This window comes from Urocampus carinirostris, chromosome 4, assembly GCF_059441175.1.
Source record: "Urocampus carinirostris isolate Australia breed hairy pipefish chromosome 4, RoL_Ucar_1.0, whole genome shotgun sequence".
Taxonomy (NCBI): domain Eukaryota; kingdom Metazoa; phylum Chordata; class Actinopteri; order Syngnathiformes; family Syngnathidae; genus Urocampus; species Urocampus carinirostris.
In genome coordinates this window covers 33,208,662-33,228,331 of record NC_142352.1, presented here as the reverse complement: position 1 = coordinate 33,228,331, position 19,670 = coordinate 33,208,662, and the positions used below count along the sequence as shown (strand labels likewise).

General features: G+C 40.5%; 1 protein-coding gene across 1 annotated transcript in view; it reads right to left on the bottom strand.

The window, feature by feature from the left end:
* cdkl5 (cyclin dependent kinase like 5) overlaps positions 1 to 19,670 on the bottom strand; it is a 74,227-nt gene that overhangs the window by 28,198 nt on the left and 26,359 nt on the right. Inside the window, exons 4-11 of the mRNA XM_088334247.1 lie at positions 14,143 to 14,188; positions 13,917 to 14,053; positions 11,510 to 11,630; positions 8,734 to 8,793; positions 7,744 to 7,834; positions 7,045 to 7,147; positions 1,865 to 1,951; positions 1,485 to 1,565 (exon numbers count right to left, since the gene is read on the bottom strand). Coding sequence (XP_088190373.1) covers positions 1,485 to 1,565; positions 1,865 to 1,951; positions 7,045 to 7,147; positions 7,744 to 7,834; positions 8,734 to 8,793; positions 11,510 to 11,630; positions 13,917 to 14,053; positions 14,143 to 14,188 — 726 coding nt within the window. The remainder of the gene's footprint in view (positions 1 to 1,484; positions 1,566 to 1,864; positions 1,952 to 7,044; positions 7,148 to 7,743; positions 7,835 to 8,733; positions 8,794 to 11,509; positions 11,631 to 13,916; positions 14,054 to 14,142; positions 14,189 to 19,670) is intronic.

Sequence of the window (19,670 nt, the reverse complement as noted above, 5' to 3'; positions counted from 1 at the left end):
TGTTAAGGGGGCAATAAGTTGGACCGAACTATCTGACTGTTTTGTCGACGTTCCCATTGTAGCGCCTTATAATCCGGTGCGTCCTATGTATGTCAAATATAGGACCAAAAACTATTTTTTCGGGGTGCGCCCTATAACCTGGTGTGCCTTATAGTGCGGAAAATACGGTACCTCAAATTTAGTCTACTTACATGAAACTACGGATGCACTGAATTTTCCGCACCCAAATAGCGCAAATGACTAAAACGGTGTTGTGATGATGTCCGTCTCAAGCAGGGGTGTGAAACTAATTTTAACTCGGGGCCACACAAAAGAACGGACATTCTCTCAGGGGCCGGAGTAGTAGACTAGAGAGAAAGAAAAAAAGATAGGAAGAAATAAGAGAAGAAGAGGGAGGGAAAAGTAGAGGGTGGGACAAAGAAAGAAAGAAAGGCAGAGAGAAAGAAAGGGAGAGGAAGAGAGAGAGAGAGAGAGAGAGAGAGAGCATGAGGAAAAAAGAGATAAAAAGAGAAATACTGAGAGAGGGGGAAAGAAAGAGAGAAAGAATAAAATCCCCCCAAAAATAGAAAGAGAGAAAGCGAGAAGGAGAGCAAAGAGAAGGGGAGAAAGACAGGAGGGAAAATCCAGAGAGAGAGAGAGAGAGAGAGAGTAAGAAAAGGAAGAGAGAGCAAAAGAAAGTAAAAAAGACACAGAGAGAAAGAGACAAAGAGGAACAAAGAGAATAAGAGAGACAGAGTGAAAGAGAGAGAGATAGAGAGTGAGAGAAAAAGGGAGGAAGAGAGAGAGAGAGGGAGAGAGAGGGAAAGAGAGAGAGAGCAAGAGTGAGAGAAAAAGAGACGAAGAGAGAGAGAGAGAGAGAGAGAGAGAGAGAGGGAGAGAGATAGAGAAATAAATACAAGTACAGCGTTTGTGAGAGGCACCTGGCTTTGGCAACATCAAGTGGACATTTTAACCTGCAGTTCGTTTTTCTCTTGCGCTTCTCCGAGCATTGAATCAGGCCCGCGGTCCGCCTGTTTGACACCCTGGTGTAAAGATATATTGAGCCATGCAAAGCTGGCTTTCACACAGGGCCGAGTTCTTTCACGATGCGGCTTCTTATCCTTCATTTTGTAAGGAAGGCAGAAGGAGATTGAGGACACTGTTAAAACTGTAGCCCTGCGGTACATAATAAGAATTTATTCATTTTGAATGTTTTATATTTTCGATTGTCGGCCAAGCGTTTACATTTTCTGGTTTTCAGTTTCAGTACTAAATTAACACATAAAAATATTTGTTTCAGTAAATCACATACAGACAATTTTGTATTTAAATCCTGTCTACAATCAATTTTTAACAGACTTTTTCATTTAGGAGTCCAACCTTTGCCTGTTTTTTGGTAACTAGTAGGGGGTATTCAGAGAGCCATGTATTTTTTTCAGAGTGACACGTGGTATGTACGTGTACCGAATTTACTACACTGTCGTGTTATTGTGTTTGAATTTTACCTTCATGAGATCCAACATCAGGCCGCTTAAAATGCCTTGGTACTTTCTCTCCAATGTCTGAGGGTGAGTAACTGAGGGAAACTGAGACACACAGAAAATAATTCACATGTACATAAAGATACTGTTAACTCTCAAATTCTTTAGTTCTCCCCTCGATGTCTCTTTGAATTGGCTAGGGTCACGCATGACGCCATGACTGTGTTACAAACAATCTACTGCAGACACACATTAGGCCTGACAGAAAGATTTGTCCTCTGGTTTATCACAAGTCACGCCTCTGTCACCAAGAAGTGACAAAGTGATAAAAAGAGTGAAGAGCAAAGAGGAAAAGGACAAAGAGTAATTCAAATCATAATGAAAAAAAAATTATTGTATTGTACCCTGATTCCATGAAAGCGAGGGTTGTTGTAAAAGAGTTTCATCTGCTCAGCAGGAAGTGGCCCAAGGACCTTCTGAATAGTGAATAGCTGTAATCAAAAACCATAATAAACAATTATTGCTCTTGTGACAGGTAGTGTAGGACATACACAACATAATTTTTTATACTTTTATATACTTAACAGTGGTAGGCCATGGATTTTACACCTAGGACTTCATTTCCAGCCTGAAATAGTGATTTCTCATTTGTGAACCAACCAGCTCTATGACCCAGCTCTTGGAAATGAAATTTCCTAGTTTATAATGTGAGGACTTGGATGGAAGAAAGAATCCGCCACACTCCCAGTTCTTTGGGTTCGGCCGCCGAGTTGAGTTCGCTCTGGTAGCCGATGGTGTGGACTGCGCAATAGGGGGGAGAACATAAAGAGCCCCATGCCCTGCACACCCGCGACACCTAAAGCCTGTCTTTTGTAACGAATTCTAGGTTAAACAAGACTGTGTGGACAGAGATAAAGACAAACAATGATGAGTGCATAAGAAAAGAGAAAATGAGCAAGATAAAAGCTAATAACTGACATTTTGGGCCTGGTCCGACCCGAAGTTCGAATCGTGTCGAGCTTTGGGCTAAAAATAGCGGACAAAACATTTTTCCACTTGACAAAGGCTTGCTTGCTTGGGAGTTGCCCAACCCTTTACTGTTAAATCAACTAAACAATTTCCTTGTGCAGCTCGGTCTCTTCAAGTTTAATGGCTGTTGGCTGTTTTAGTGAATTACTGCTCCCTAGCCAATCATATTTTAGGAAACCGGTGACGTTTTTTAACGCTCCCAGACGCCAACTCGAAATCTGGCTGGCTAAACCAGGGGTCAGCAACCTTTTCGGTGTGGAGTGCCACTTTCAAATTTCCTTGTAAATCAGTGTGCCACACCAAGATCAATGACTCGCACAACAATTTTTTTATGTCCAACATAGCTGTTTTTAACACCAGTCCTGATATACAATATGGATATACATTGAAATCGTATAACTGACCAATTTATCTAGCACTATTCTTTATCAATAAACTAAAAAAATGGATGTGAGCAACATGTGGATCTGTAGCCATCCATGACTTCAACGTTTTACCACAAGAATTAACCAGAATCAACCGTTCTTCACCAACAATGAACTACAATCAAGTGATATGGACAGCTACCATACCATTCATCAATGAAATCAGAAAATATCAAAACTTGAAATAACAGCAGCAAGGCAGAATGCTGCTTGAAAATATGTGCAACAGAAATAACAGCTGATTTGGTCGCAGATATACAGTGGCTTGCGAAACTATTCCACCCCCTTGAACTTTGTGACCTTTTGCCACATTTCAGACTTCAAACATTAAGATATAAAACTGTAATTTCTTGTGAAGCATCAACAATAAGTGGGACACGATCATGAAGTGGAACACACTTTATTGGATATGTTACACTTTTTTAACAATTACAAAAAAAAAGTGGGTGTGCAAAATTATTCGTCCTCTTTAATTTCAGTGCAGCAAACTCTGTCCAGAAGTTCAGTGAGGATCTCTGTATGAATCAATGTTGATCTAAATGACTAACGATGATAAATGGAATCCAACTGTGTGTAATCAGGTCTCTGTATAAATGCACCTGCACTGTGATATTCTCAGAGGTCTGTTAAAAGCGCAGAGAGCATCATGAAGAATGAGGAACACACCGGGCAGGTGTGAGATACTGTTGTGGAGAGGTTTAAAGCTGGATTTGGTTACAAAAAGATTTCCCAAGATTTAAACATCCCAAGGAGCACTCTGCAAGCAACAATATTGAAATAAAAGGAGTATCAGACCACTGCAAATGTACCAAGATCGGGCCATTCCCTAAACTTTCAGCTTATACAAGGAGAAAACCGATCAGATATGCACCCAAGATGCCCATGATCACTCTCGATGAACTGCAGAGGTCTACAGCTGAGGTGGGAGAATCTGTCCTTTGGACAACAGTCAGTCGTATACTGCACTAATCTGGCCTTTATGGAAGAGTGGCAAGAAGGAAGCCATTTCTTAAAGATATCCATAAAAAGTTTTATGTTATTTAAAATTTGCCACAAGCCACCTGGGAGACACACCAAACATGTGAAAGAAGGTACTCTGGTAAGATGAGACCAAAATCGAACTTTTTGGCAACAATGCAAGACATAAAAGCAGCACAGCTCATCACCCTCAACACACCATCCCCACAGTCAAACATGGCGGTGGCAGCATCATGTTTTGGGCCTGCTTTCCTTCAGCAGGGACAGGGAAGATGGTTGAAATTGTGAGAAGATGGATGGAGCCAGATACAAGACCATTCTGGAAGAAAACCTGATGGAGTCTGCAAAAGACGTGAGACTCGAACGGAGATTTGTCTTCCAACAAGACAATGATCCGAAACATAAAGCAAAAGCTACAATGGAATGGTACACTAAAAACATATCAAGGTGTTAGAATGGCCATGTCAAAGTCCAGACCTCAATCCCTCAATCCAATTGAGAATTTGTGGAAAGAACTGAATACTGCTGTTCACAAACACTTTCCATCCAACCTCACTGAGCTCGAGCTGTTTTGCAAGGAGGAATGGGCCAAAATATCCATTTCTCGACTTACGAAACTAATAGAGACCTCCCCCAAGCGACTTGCAGCTGTAATCGCTACAAAGTATTAACTCAATGGGGCTGAATAATTTTGCACATCCACTTTTTCGTTTTTTATTTGTTAAAAAAGTTTAAAAGATCCAATAAAGTGTGTACCACTTCATGATTGTGTCCCACGTATTGTTGATTCTTCTCAAGCAATTACAGTTTTATATTTATATTTTTGAAGCATGAAATGTGGCAAAAGGTCACAAGGTTCAAGGGGGCCAAATAGTTTCGCAAGCCACTGTAAATGGTTTTCCGTGCTTTGCTATGCAGTGAGCAATGTGATAACTAGCTTCAGTGTGGTGTTTTTAGCGGTGACAAAAGTTTTCAAGGTCCTGTTTGTTGGCAGTACCTGGACATAGCACGTTTTAATGTTTCCGCCTTGTCAGACTTATCCTTGAATTCATGTTCATGTTTTGTCTCGTAATGACGTTTAACACTTGATGTGCTAGGCACAACACTCTCGTGGCATAATGTACAAACAGCACGGTCATTTTTTTGCACAAAGCCCCAGTCATTTGTCCATGATGGCTGAAAAGAACAAGATTTTTTTGCTGGATAAGCCGTCATGATTCCTTCATTTATCACGCCCTGGTGTTTCTGTGGGTGCGTTAAAACACGGATCTTTCCTCCTTTGCGAGGTGCGGCGCAGACACGCACTCACGAAGAAGAGAAGGGGCGCACAACTGAAAATGTCTGAATTTCAGGTGAAAATGCGCGTTTAAAAAGAAAATCATTAATTGTATTATTTTGCCGTGCGCTCGCGTGCCACTGGTTAACCTCTCGCGTGCCACTGCTTGCACGCGTGTCATAGGTTGCCGACCCCTGTGCTAAACCAACAGCTTTCGCTAACACTGATGTTTGGAATTATTTAATAAGTTTTGGGGCGGCATGGCGGATGGGTGGTTAGCGCGTCCGTGGCACGGTTCTGAGGTCGTTGGCTCAAATCCATCTACCAGCCTTCCTGTGCATAGTTTACATGTTCTCCCAGTGCTTGCGTGGGTTTTTGTCTGGGCACTGCGGTTTCCTCACACATTCCTATAAATATGCATGTCAGGTTAATCGGCCAGTCCAAATTGTGATTAGGTGTGAATGAGCGAGTGAGTTGTCCGTCTCCTGCCCACTACCTGAAGACAGCTGGGATGGGCTCGAGCAATCCCGCAACCCTTCTGAGGATAAGCGGTGCAGATAATTGATAATAAGTATTGATTGACAAAACATAATTCACATCACATGATTTAGATATTCTTTTTAGGCCACCAGATAAGAGCGTGCAGGCCCTGACGCCCCGCCACTGACATTACATATATTTACTTATTTAACAATATCATATAATTACAGTTAAAAGAGGGCACTCATTTAGTTTGGCTTCCTTGAGGTGTCACAACACTTAGGAGTGTGTGTGATGCATATAGTTATCATATATTAACTCATTCACAAGAATTATTATGGGCTCCATTCATTTTGGCCTGTTTCTGTTCCTAAGACTCAAAAGATATGCAGGGTGTGTGATGGTTCAAAGAGAGCAGGAAATGGAATTATGGCCTCGCCTGCCTGGTGTCATTATTTTTTTCCAATGGTGAGCTGTCAGGACCAGCAAGACCTTCTCTGCTGGCCTGAAAAATATCGGACATGTGATATTAACTTTATTTTATCCGTCAATACTAAATAAATGATTACAAATGCCGTTCGAGACTTTCATAAAAAAACATAACGGTTGTGTCCCGTTACATCAGTGTTTGAGAAAGCTGTTGGTTTAGCCAATCAAATTCCAGAGTTGGTGTTAGCAGGCGTTAAGAAATGGGACTGTTTGCACAAACTACGACCGAGCTGCGCAAGGAAATATATTGTTGTGATAATTCAAATACAAAAATTAGGACCACTCCAAAGGAAACAAACCTTTTGCAGGTCGGTAAAGGTTTTGTCCGCCACATTTAACCCAGAGGCAAGATCTCAAGTCTAATACCAAGCCTGACCGACCCGAATTTCTGTCGGCCCAAACTTCTCTCTTTTTTTTCATGTCATTATTTTTCCTTGTCTCTTTTAAACAGTCTTGTTTAACTCATTGCCAAAGACAGGCTCTATGTGTTGTGAGGCCCTTTTACTCTTGGAGTGCGACCAACTGATGTTGTGGACATTTTATACTGATAATGAGTTAAAATAGGCATCATTAATACAGGTGGAGCCTCGTCAGAACAAGTCAGAACTTTTTGACAGCCGTAAATCTTTCTTTTTTGCAGGTGACCGAATACTTATTTTCCACCGTGACTTGAAAATAAATTCTTTAAAACTCAAACAATGTGATTTTCTGTTGTTTTGCCCCACATTCTGACTCTCATGGTTGAGGTTCACCCACGTTGACAATTGCAGGCTTCTCTAATCTTGTCAAGTAGGAGAACGTGGGCGACTAGTTGTTGACTAAATACTTACTAGCCCCACTGTATGAATTGGAGTGAAATGAAAATCATTCTATATGTTTTTATGGAAGAGGATGTTTGTTCACACACCTGATCAATTTCACTTTCCCCAGGAAACAGAGGTTGCCCATCGCTCAGTTCTCCGAGGATGCACCCCACCGACCACATGTCCACCGCCTTGCCATAAGGAGCCCTGACATAAAAAAAGTCATTAGGAGCCCGTTATGACTGAAATGAGAAAATCGGTGGCGCTGGGAATGAAGAGAAGAGGGAAAGGAATAAAGTGCTTGAGGCGGGAAAATTAAGACAAAAACAGCATGCTATGAGAAACCATTCCCAGAAAGTAAGGGGGTCAAAGTCATTGTAGCGCAGGCACCACATAGTAGAATAAGTACTCTCACAGGGGTTGGACTAATAAATTAAAGGGGTTGGAAGAAAGGAATGAATGAAGGAAGGAACAAAGGAACGAAAGAAGGAACGAACAAAAGAAGGAACGAATAAAAGAAGGAACGAACAAAAGAAGAATTGAACAAAAGAAGGAACGAACAAAAGAAGGAAAGGAAAGATGGAATGAAGCAAAGAAGGAAAGACAGACAGAAAGAAAGAAATTAAAAAAGGAAGGGAGGGAGGGACAAGTTTAGTAGCCTATAAGTAAATACAATGTCATTCTTCTGATTCACTTGTGTGATTCTGGCCCTGGCTTATCGCCAGAGAGTCACCTTATGTCCACAAAAACTCATAAATCTTATTCTTAAGCGCTCTTTAACACTTAATCCAGTATTTACTCACCCGAGCAACAGCTCAGGTGAACGGTACCACCTTGTGGCCACATACTCCGTGTAGTTGGCATCCGTTCCTTCAGATAGGTTGCGTGCAAAACCTGAAAAAAACGGGACATAAATAAGTATGAACCACACATCCTTCCATCCAACCATAGTATTTATTTATCATGGATTAAAGAAAGAAAGAAAGAAAAATATTTTTAATAAAATTTTTACTACTTCTATTACATACAGTATTGTTACATTTTTGTTCCCTGTTTCAGCAATATTTGGTTATTCATGTTGGTGGTGTTAGCTGTGAAATGTATAGCAGTGTTTCTGAAATCGTCGACCAGGACCCAAAAGTGGTTTGTGTACCCATTTTGAGTGTGTTCTGGGTAGAGGTCAACCGGTTATCAGGTGGGCCGATTATCGGTACAGATTTCTGGGAATTTGACGGATATCGGTATCGGCATTTTTTTTTTTTATTCAACGAGCCGATTACTGAGTCTCATGTGGCCTAAACTCTCTTTCTCTTTGCTCCTAATCCTCCACTTCTCCTTGATCCCGTCACCACCCCGCGCTTTCTGATTGGATAAGCGACCTGTGGCGGGGCAACTAAAGAAGGTGAGAGCTTGTATAACTATATAATTAACAAAGTAAAAGAATGGTCTGATAAAAACAAATCGTCATTAGATGTATCAAAAACAAAGTATTTGGGAAATCCCCAAAGACATTGAAATACAAATATAGAAAGTAATGTTAAAATAGCGGCGGCACGTTATCTCAGAGGAATCAATAACTTCAAGGTCCAATATTAAAAAGCTATTGCGTCACCTGAAAAGATCTTCATTTATGGAACGATTCAGATGATGACCTTTAAAATCTCTCGAATATAAATCCATTAAAAATATGTACTATATGTATTTTAGATCAATATTTCAAAATGTTTAGTCTTTTATTGAACAGTAATTGATTATTGAGTCTGCAGGAAAGCGTAAAAAATCCTAACACTTACCAAAGTCACAGAGCTTGAGGACATCCTCCGAGCTGATGAGAAGGTTCTCAGGTTTGATGTCTGGAGGAGTGAGTGAGAAAATGTAAAAATATTACTGACACTGTTCCAATATTGAAGAATTTGAATATGGAGCCTTACAAGCACTTATTTCATTTTCACTATTTAAGCTACTCTATTAAAGATAAGTAAAACATGTCTAAATAGAGGTAGGCTCCATGGGTTGAGGTGACATTAAAAAGTTGAAAGTAGAATATTTTTTCCATTTCTTTATTTTTTGTCTATTACCTACCTGAGTTCGAAGAGCCTTTGTATCTTTTTTGCCACTGATCCTATCTGCTTTATCTTACTTTTATCAGAGCTCTGTGGAACTAGCAACACATTAGGAAGCAGGAGAAGGGGGCAAGGAGAGAGTGATTTCATGCTCGTGCATGAAAATGGTGAAAGTGAGAAAAGGACTGTTTTAAGTACTGTATAGTCCAAATGCCAACCTAAACCCCATGAAAGACAAAAAAACAAGATTTTATTCGAGGGCGTTCTTGAGATGCATGTACTTGTACGGGCCACACATGCAGCTTGACAAAGGCTGCAATGCTGATTTAAGCCAGATGATGGCGTCAGCAAATGGAAAATTTTCAAATTCCGGACAGCACCTTTAATAATAATAATAATAATAATAATAATAATTTCCTTTGTATTGTCATTCTTTGTAACAATGTACACAGAACGAAATGTCGATACACCTGACCCGTTGTAGCGAGTCGATGCAGCCGCAGGGTTGAAGAGTGCAATGGTTCTCAACTGGTATTACTTCAGTACCCAGCATCCCACACTAATTACAAACCTCGACTCAAATCAAGAAAAACCTTTTCAATTTTATTGATTGAAAAGCTGGTATCTTTGACAGCCGTCTTGCTGCTACAGGTACAAGCAAAAAAATGCCCCCCTCCCTTATCTTTCTTGCTTCCTCCCCTCTTTTCTGTTTCTTTTTCCTCTGTTATCTTTTTGTTTTTTTCTCTTTTTCCTTTTTCTTTTTCCTTTTCTTAAATTTATTTATTCTTGTCCTCAACAACACAACTAACATGACTAATCTTTCAGTTAAAGCAAAAACCTACAGTGCAGGAACATGCAGCAACATGTATAAAGGTATATAAAAACCTAAAAGCTCCCTGAAACTTTTTTACAGCAAATTACTTACAATTTTAACGCAACAAACATGACTACAGAAGCAGAACAGAACAGAGGCCTCTGCTCCCACACTGCTAGACCCACGAACAGCTTTTTCCAGTGAGACTTAAAAGGTCATGTGCGTCACTGCCGACCATTGATTTGGCCATTACATTGGGGCCTTGCGGACCAATGATTGTTCAGAGAGGGTAGTAGGAAAAAGGAAGGTTCAGCTCATCCTCACTACCATTTTCCAAATAACGTCGCCTTTTTGTATTTTGCCGCAACGAACACCATTTTGAAATTAGGGCTACCGCACGAAATTCAGCTTCTTCTGACGAGGAGCAGTGTTTCCTATCTTTTATCGGCGACGAACAAATCCAATGGGAACTCGACGGGGCTTGTCTGAGTGTGAGTGTCAGTGTGAGTGTGCCGCTGGTTCACGCCGAAGATTTGAGCCGAAGATTTGCGCCGAAGATTTGCGCCAAATATAACGTGAAATGACGTCAAGACGCATCACCGACCTATAATGGAAAAGGTACCTGGGTAGAGGCCGGGAGAGGCCGGGAGAGGCCAGGAAGGCCTGAACCGTGTAGTGGGAAAGGGGCTTAAATGTGCAGAAGGTCAAACTGAGTCCACACATGAGGGTTCGTTTTCTTAGCCTTCCTCTACAAATTTCTCTCAAATGCAAAGAGGAAAACTGTCACGGTTGCCATGGTGCCCAATTGGCCCCACCCGTTTTGTGTCAGCTGCGGCTCGTTTAGAGATTGACTTTCTGTGTATATAAAGCTCAGCACTCTCTTGCTTCAGGGTCAGCCTGTCAACGAACTTCTGCCCCACAAGACGTGGGTTCTGTCCTGTTTTCCTGTGATATCTGCAGTCTGGTATTGTTCTTGTTTATGTTTGTACTGTTTAATTTCAGGTTCCAGTTTTGTATTCCGTCTATTCTTGTCCTGCTGGTTAGTTTCTCCTGTTAATTTTCATTACCCTGATTCGTTATCGATCTTGTCGGTCTCTGCCGTCCTGACCTTCCACGCCAGACCGGCTTCCTAACGAACATGACTCCCCATTTCCCATAAAATAGTCACATAGTCAAGTCACATTTATTTATATAGCCCTTAATTACAAAAATGTCTCAAAGGACTGCACAGGATTACAATTCCACAATTACCTGATCTTAAACCAACATGTGAACAAGGAACAACTCAAAACCTGAGAGTGAGGAAAAAGAGAAACCTTGAGAAGGGACCTCACACGTGGTAATACCCCTTTCAAGCTTGTGTGAGCGTCACGCGATTTGGTCCTGTATCTGTTCTGGTTCTGACAGTACAGGCTGACCCTGAAGCAAGATAGCGCTGAGCTTTAGATACACAGAAAGTCAATCTTTAAACGAGCCGCAGCTGGCACAACACGGGCGGGGCCAATTGGTCACCATGGCAACCGTGACACACACGGGTGTGGCCAAGTGGGCGCTATGGCAACCATGACACACATGGGCGGGGCCAAGTGAGTACCATGGCAACCATGACACATACAGGCGCGGCCAAGTGGGCGCTATGGCAACCATGACAAAAACAATTATTACAATGCCAACTAATACAAATGTTCTTACCTCTATGGACGATTTCGTTCTTGTGACACCAGTTGATGGCTTTGATAAGCTGGTAGATGTAACTTCGCACTTTATCTGGTGCCGCACCATTAGGAACTTCCTCCAACAGCTCTAGCATGTTCTGCAAGGTGCAATCCAAAATCTGACGTGAGATGACTTCTCATCGTTCATTTTTTAAAGTTATGTCTACTGGGGTATATCCCTCAAACTATTTTGTGCAGGGGCTTCAAAGTCAATTGAATTGGGGGCCCAATGATTCGGGTGAGTTTGGGCAAAAAGGGGTTTTTCAGAAAAACAGAACAGCTAAAAACATTCTACTGTTCTTAAAGGAACAGTGTTTTATATTTGTCCGCTAGTGAGTCCAAAAAAAGATTACAAACTACGGACACGAAAAGTGAGTGAAAAGAACCCTTTTTATTCCCATTTTTACCCAGCCTTTCACAAAGAAAGAAAAAAAGAAAGGAAAGTGGTTGTCTTTTAAAAAAGGAATAAGAAATAGGTAAAAAGAAATAAGGAAAAAAAGGAAAAAAAGAAAAACAGGAATAAAAAGAAAAGCAGGGAAAGAAGGCAAAAAATGAAAATAGAGGAAAAGAAAGAAAAAATGAAAGAAAATAAGGAAGAAAAAAGACAATAACAAAAAAAAAGCAATTTCTCTCTTTGTCTCTTATCTTTTTCATGTTTCTTTTCCCTCTTCTGGAGCTTTTCTTTTTGTCTATTACTTTTTCCTCAATTTTTTCTTTTATTTTTGTGGTCATTTATTACTGTATTAGATGTGGCGTATAATATATACAAGTGTAACAAAATAACAACTATAAATCAATAAACGAAACTAGGAGAACCAAATTAAGGAATGAATGGTCTTTCTTGTCATTATACAATAGTACAACAAAATAGGAGGGTTTCTCTCAATGTAGAGAGCTCGCATCAGGGATCCCTGGACTGAGCCAGATCTACGTGATGAATAAAATCCAAAAATCCCAGATGTAGTGGTTTTTCATGCGCTGTAACTTGAGGTAATTTGCTCCATGGGTAATGGATCTGGCGTTGAGGGGTGGCTTAGTTGTTGCGTAGCCTAGCCATAGCAGTAAGACCTGCAGCCACGCTACTGCTTCCTCTCCCGACACCACATCTATCTTTTCCTGGACCCGATAACAATCCTCGGAGCACTTGCTGGTAATCAGCATTTCTTTGCGCTCTTCTGACTTTCCTCAGAGTCTGATTTAATTGTGAATATATTTTGACAGTAACCAGGGCCTGGTAAAATACGTGTTGTAGCCCTGCTTCACAATTTGTTTGGGGTGGGTGGACATATTTACTTGTACGCCTGTCCACCCCAGCTGTTTGACTCACAGCATACAACAGCCTAACACAGCTATGCACACAGAGAGTCACGCCCACCCAACGCCTGATCACAGCCCTCCGCCACTCTGATAACATTTGCTGCGTGTTGTCTGCTGCAGAACACAATGGACAACGAAAAACCCAGGAGTAGCGAAACCGCAAGGGATAACTGTATTTAGATTTTTTTGTGTGTTTTATGCGTTAACACAGGGAAATCAAGGTTTTCCTGTTATGCTAGTGTTTATTTTTTTCAATCACAGACACAAAACAGAAACAGGTTGATTCTAAAACCCTAAAAATGGCTATAAATGGTCATTTTCAACTAACATTAGGTTATCAACTGAAATTACAGTAGAAGGCCGGTCATCAAACTGAAACAGATATTAGACAGGGTCAGGAATCCGAGATTAATCAATTTTATGAATCCTCATCTGACACATTAGACCAAATGAGAATGTCCTTTTACTGCAATTTATGTTAAATGTTGTCCATTGTCTAGTTCATTAAATTTCCAGCTTTTCTCTTTCTCTCTTTCTCCCCCCCTCTCTCTTTAATTCTCTCTTTCTCTATGTTTTTCTTCCTCACTCACTCCCTCTCTCTCTTTAATTCTCTCTCTTTCTCTATTTTTTTCTCCCTCTCTCTCTCCCTCTGTCTTGCTCTTTCCCTTTCTCACTCTATCTATTTCTCTCTCTCTCTCTGTTTCTCTATTCTTCTTACTCTTTCCTTCTTTCTCTTAGGGAGCATGTTTTTTTCGAGCCATGTGGCCCCTATGCTAAAATAAGTTTGACACGGGTCAGTTCGATCATGCACATGTTTATTGTTTGTTTTTGCCCGGAAAGTCATTTCTACTATTTTTTACTCCCCACTCAGAAAGGACATGAAAGATTCTGAGGGAGAAAATTACTTTGGTCATAAAAATAAAAAATAAAACACAGTCAGGGAATACCATTATCCAGTGAAAAAGATTTTTTCATATGTTGCTATGGCGATACATTTTTTTATGGGTATGGTAAGCATGTGAATAGAGCGAAAATCCTCCACTACAGTTAGATAGAAAAGTACGAACCCTCTCCACGTATTCAAAGACGAGGTAGAGCTTCCCCCGGCGGCGAAAGGCTTCCTTGAGCTCAACAATGTTGTCCTGCTTTAACGTGCGAAGCATCTTCAGCTCCCGCAGGGTGGTTTCCTTGACCTCTTCATTTTCTATGAAAAAAAAGTGGTGAAGATGAAGTACAGCATGATGATCATGAGGATTTTTAAATGTATTTTTCGCTTTGCTTTTTCTTTCTCACCCTCACTGTCCTTGAACTTCTTGATAGCCACCAGCTCATTAGTTTCCTGTCGAAGCACAAGAATATGCAATGTAACATGGATGCCTCACAACAATATATTGACAGAAGGGGTGGGCGGGTTGACACAAATATCGATATTATTGATACTAAGCTAGTACTTGGATTGGATCTATACTATTGACCTGGGGTTGATACTCCACCCCTCCCACAATTTCGCCTCTATATGTAGACAGCACAGTCCTTCTCGTTCACCCAAAACCCTCGGCCAAGCTCTCGTTTATGCCTGTTTGTGAGACGGACACGCATAATTTTAGCAGCGCTCCCTACCTGCCTTGCTACTGTATCTTGTCTGCCAGGCAGAAGAGAGGGCCACATCTTCGAACGCACCAAAGCTAAATATGACAAACTAGGAAGCACAGCACATTTTGGACTTTTCTTTAAAAATAAGAGAAAACGAAAACGTCAGGTGTCATTTATTTGGTACAGTGGTCCGCTATTGTGGGAAATTTACATATACCCATCAAGGAAGTTAAACCTAAAGAGAGAAACGAGCTGTAACCAAAAATGTAAACATGTTACTGTTCCTGAACAAAAAGCTGCAAATCCGTTGTGACTATGGAAACAGAGCCAAAAGGGCTTAGTTACATAACTGATTTTTTTGGGGGTTCGACTCTCTTGACTTTTGCTCTGTAACAGTTGCTGTATACGGAGTTTTTTGTTTTGGATACTGGTTTTAGATTGTAGTGTTTATACTATTTGCACTTTCTGACTTTATTATCAAAATAGTGTGGAGTGAAAGATATATTAGACATGTTGACATCGTTATATTTGTATTTTTGTTACATTGCTGCTCTTTTATTTGACTCTCTTGGCTTTTGTTCAGAATCAGTTGTAATTTACTTTTTACATTGTTAAAGTTTGAATTGCAGTTAAAATGGAAATATTTTTAGTGCTTTAATTATTTTTACTGTGTTTCTTGTAAATATAAAACAACTCAATGGCAAGGGTTCATTTGTTCAATGATCATGACATCTCCAAGCAAAAGGTATCGATCGCTATCGATTGACACTACATGCATTTATTTGTAACGTATCGAGACTAAAATTCCAAGTATCGCCTACCCCTTATTGACGGCTGAACAGATAGACGGAATTTTGAAAGAGAAAAGGAAGACCTATTTGAGTAAACAGACAAGAGGCAATTATTTCACTGCAGGGCACCCACACACAGAACAAAACAAGAATACAGCTTCACATTCTGGCATTGTTAAGATGAATCTCTGCTTTCTTTGGTTTTCTTGTACAGGTTGCATCTATGACCCTGCTGAATTCACCAATCTGGTCCAGTTCCAGATTCTGTCTTTCAACGTGGCTTTTGCTATTCAAAGAGATGATAGGCTCAGGTTTTAACATATCCCACATTCGCTTGAACGTTTTGGAGCACAATTACAGACCACTTCAATATAGGACACTGTCGGTTATTTCCCCCTGCACATTCCACTAAGGGCCAAAAACATAAAAAACGACGGATTGAGGTGCTATTTTGCATTTGAAATGTGATATTTGGTGGATAGGTTTGAGGGGTGTATTGTAGGGCTACTGTAATTGGAATGAGGACCATTGCACTACACAATACAGCGACATCTAGTAGTCAAATCTTACATTGTACCTTTCACAGTCCATTAACATGTCAAAACACTGTCAAGAAAGCCTGGGTCCATAAATTGAACAGGCTAATTGTGTTAAATTCAAAAGTGGAACAACATGATCTGGCATTCTCCTTGGGCGAGGTTGTAGGGGCGCTTCCTAATGTATTGAGAGTCCCAAACACCTCTTATAAAATTAAGATAAAAGCAGATAGGTGCGGTGGGAAAAAAACATAGATGCTCTTTGTAACTCAGTTGAGCATTGTTAACACATAATAGAAAAAATTTTCTACTTCAAACTTCTTAAGAATACCTCAAACGCCGCAAGTCATCTTTAAATACAAAAAAAAGATTGTACTATTTTCATTTTGTTATCAAGTTTGTCTGAGGCACTGTTTGGAACAAAACGTTAAGGTCAAGTCAAGCCATGTTTATCTGTATAGCCCTTAATCACAAGGGGTCTCAAAGGGCTTCACAGACCATAGATTATTGCACAGACTTTTATAACACTATCCCCTGACTAAAACCTACATGAGGGCAAGGAAAAACTCAAAGACCTCAAGATGAGGAAAATGAAGAAACCTTGAGAAGGCACATGAGGTAATCCCCCTTCCAGGAAGACCAGGCTGGAACGGATGTTGCAATTACAAACAATACACAGATATTGTCAACATGAAATATACGTAATTCATAAGCTATAGAACAGAAGTTTGTTTTAAGCCTAGATTTAAACAGTTCCACTGAGGTTGCAGATCGAATTTCAGGGGGCAGAGCATTCCACTGCACCGGGGCCCGAATGGAGAACGCTCGGGAGAACCTGCAAGAATAAAATCTTGAATGTTGGTACAATTTAGCAACCGGCAGCTTACTTTCCGGTGCTACACATGTATGTACATTTTTTTTCCTTTTAAAAAGTAATTGGTGCTGTCTATAGTTGGGTGCCCCCTTTAGTCCATTTTTTAAAGTAATCTGAATTAATGAAGAACAGGCAAAAATAGTATTGCTGTCTTCTCCTTGGAATATTTATAAATTCTCACCATCAAAGCATTTCCAAAAACAGCACAAAAGAAAAACAAGATCTGAAGCCTTCAATTGCCTTCAAATTTGCATTTCTGTGACAATCCATTATTCATTTCCAGAGTTCCTTGGAAATGATGTAACTGCAGCTCAGCTGAGCGAACGCACCTAATTTTAAAAGATGTGTTTTGCAGATCGTGGAAATGACGCTCCGTGAAAATTGATTTTGATTTTTTGACAAGAACAAAGAGCATGGAAGCCCGTCAAAATTGGACTTTAAAGATTAGATCATCTCAACATCCTGTCGGGGGAAGTTATATGAGTCATTTCTCACCGCGGGGACGAGATCAACATCGGTTGTTATCCAACACTTATTAGGTGTTGTTTGGTCGCATGATTAGACAATGCCTGCGATCTCTTGATGAGTAAAAGTTTTCTTCCCATTTGTAAGGGCTTCCCTTTGAATCTAGAATGAGTCACAGCTCGCTCTAAGTCACCTGTCTTACTTTCATTTTGTCTTTTTGCCTAAATGGTGATTCCTAAATGCTTGAGTCATAAGTCTTGTTGTTTTTGATCTGAATGACTTCATTTTTAATTAAATTCACGTCAAGTCACTTTTATTTGTACAGCCCTTAGTCACGAAATATCTCAAAGGACTGCACAGGTCACAATTACACCATCCCCTGATACGAAACCTGCATGCAGTGAAGTAAAAACGAAAAAGCCTCAGCATGAGGAAAATAGGAAACCTTAAGAAGATGCCACACAAGAGGTAATCCCCCTTCCAGGATGACCAGGCTGCAAACGATGTTGCATTGGGGAACAATACACAAACTGTAAAAAAAAAAATCTAATCAGATTTATTTATAAAGCACTTTTAAGGCAATAGTTTGCCTTTCAAAGTGCTGTACAAAAATATACAGTGTACAATAAGACCATAAAGCAAAACATATGTTTGACTGGAAAGGGATGGGCCCCACAAGGCTAAACTTGCCCAAGACACACCACAGGGAATGGGGCCCCTACCACCTGTGTGGTTAAGGGATTAAACCAACCAAAACCAACCAACCAACCAACCAACCAGCACACCAACCAACAAACCAACCAACCAAACAAAACCAACCAACCCACCCAACCAACCAACCAACCCAACCAACCAACCAACCAACCAACCAACCAACCAACCAACCAACCAACCAACCACCCAGCACACCAACCAACTAACCAGCACACCAACCAACCAACCAACCAACCAACCAGCACACCAACCAACCAACCAACCAACCAACCAGCACACCAACCAACTAACCAGCACACCAACCAACCAACCAACCAACCAACCAACCAACCAACCAACCAACCAACCACCAGGCACACCAACCAACCAACCAACTGACCAACCAATAAACCAACCAACCAGCACACCACCCAACGAACCAATCAGCACACCAACCAACCAACCAACCAACCAACCAACCGACCAATGAACCAATTGCCTCTTTTACCCTTCCCCACAACTCAAAACACATAATACACAGACACATACAATGGTTAAAATACAATAAAAACAAAATAAATAGTATTAGACATAAAATATGATTATAGCGGGGCACAGACTAACCACATGAGGAAAGGGACATGAGGGAGGCTTATCCACACTGATAGGAATGCCAGCAGATGGCTCTCAGGATTTTCAGCCATTGCTCCACCTCCTACTCGTTCACTTTAATTCAGATTTTATCAATTGACATCAGTGCTTATATTGTGCTAATTTCATTTTATCTAGCTAATCTAAATATATCAATGAATCCCAATTTCTGTGTATGTGTGTGTGTGTGTGTGTGTGTGTTTGTGTGTATGCATTGCCCTGTGAATGACTGGCAATAAGTCAAGGGTGTCCCCTGCCCTCTGCCTTATCTCAGTTGTATGGGCAACAGTTTTTAACTTCTTTCTGTTTCTCTTTCATTTCTTTTCTTGTGATGAGTCAAATACAAATGAAATTCAATCAACGTGGCGTTAACACAGCAGCAACCATACAGTAACATAGAACTCACAGGGCAATTTATAGCTGCTTAAAAAAAAGGCCAAGTTGACATTTATTTGTCGTGTCAAAGCGTCCTCTAGTGATCAATTGGTTCGTGGTAGTCCATTGGTAAATGGCGTTTAGTTTCTCGATAGTCGGTGTGTACCGGATGGTACCCATAATTGACAAATTAGCATTTTTCCGTACAGATTTTCTTGTACGTCGTACACGTCTTAAAATACATAATAAACATACTTTGTATGGCAAAAACGTACAGGTTGACAAGTATGCATACTATACTATACTATACTATGCTATACTATACTATAAGGCAGGGGTCGGGAACCTATGGCTCGCGAGCCATATATGGCTCTTTCTATGAGTATCTGTGGCTCAGAGACCAATTTGATTGCATGCAAAATTTCTCCATCTTGTTCAAAACCGGAGATGTCTGTCCTATCCAAGTACACGTAAAGCCTAACCAAAGCTAAACACGAGGATAACACTTCGCAGTATATATATAGGGCACGTTTTTCATTACAATTTACAGTCAAGGTGTCACACAAAAAAAAGGGGGAAAAAAAACTCGTTTTGGCTGTACAACGCTAAAGAATCCTTTATTTAAAAGTTCACTATATAATCGGTGTTCAGTGTTCAGATACTTTATGATGAATCCACAGAACTGTAAATACGCCAAAACACCGGAAGAGAACTTAGTCATTTGATTGGGTGAGTGGGAGGGATGGGTGGAGCTATGCAAAAAGTACAAGCATTCCCTCCCATCTCTCGCCAAAGGTAAGCACATAAGGCTCCCTATTCTCAGAATGTTGTGACGTTTTTACA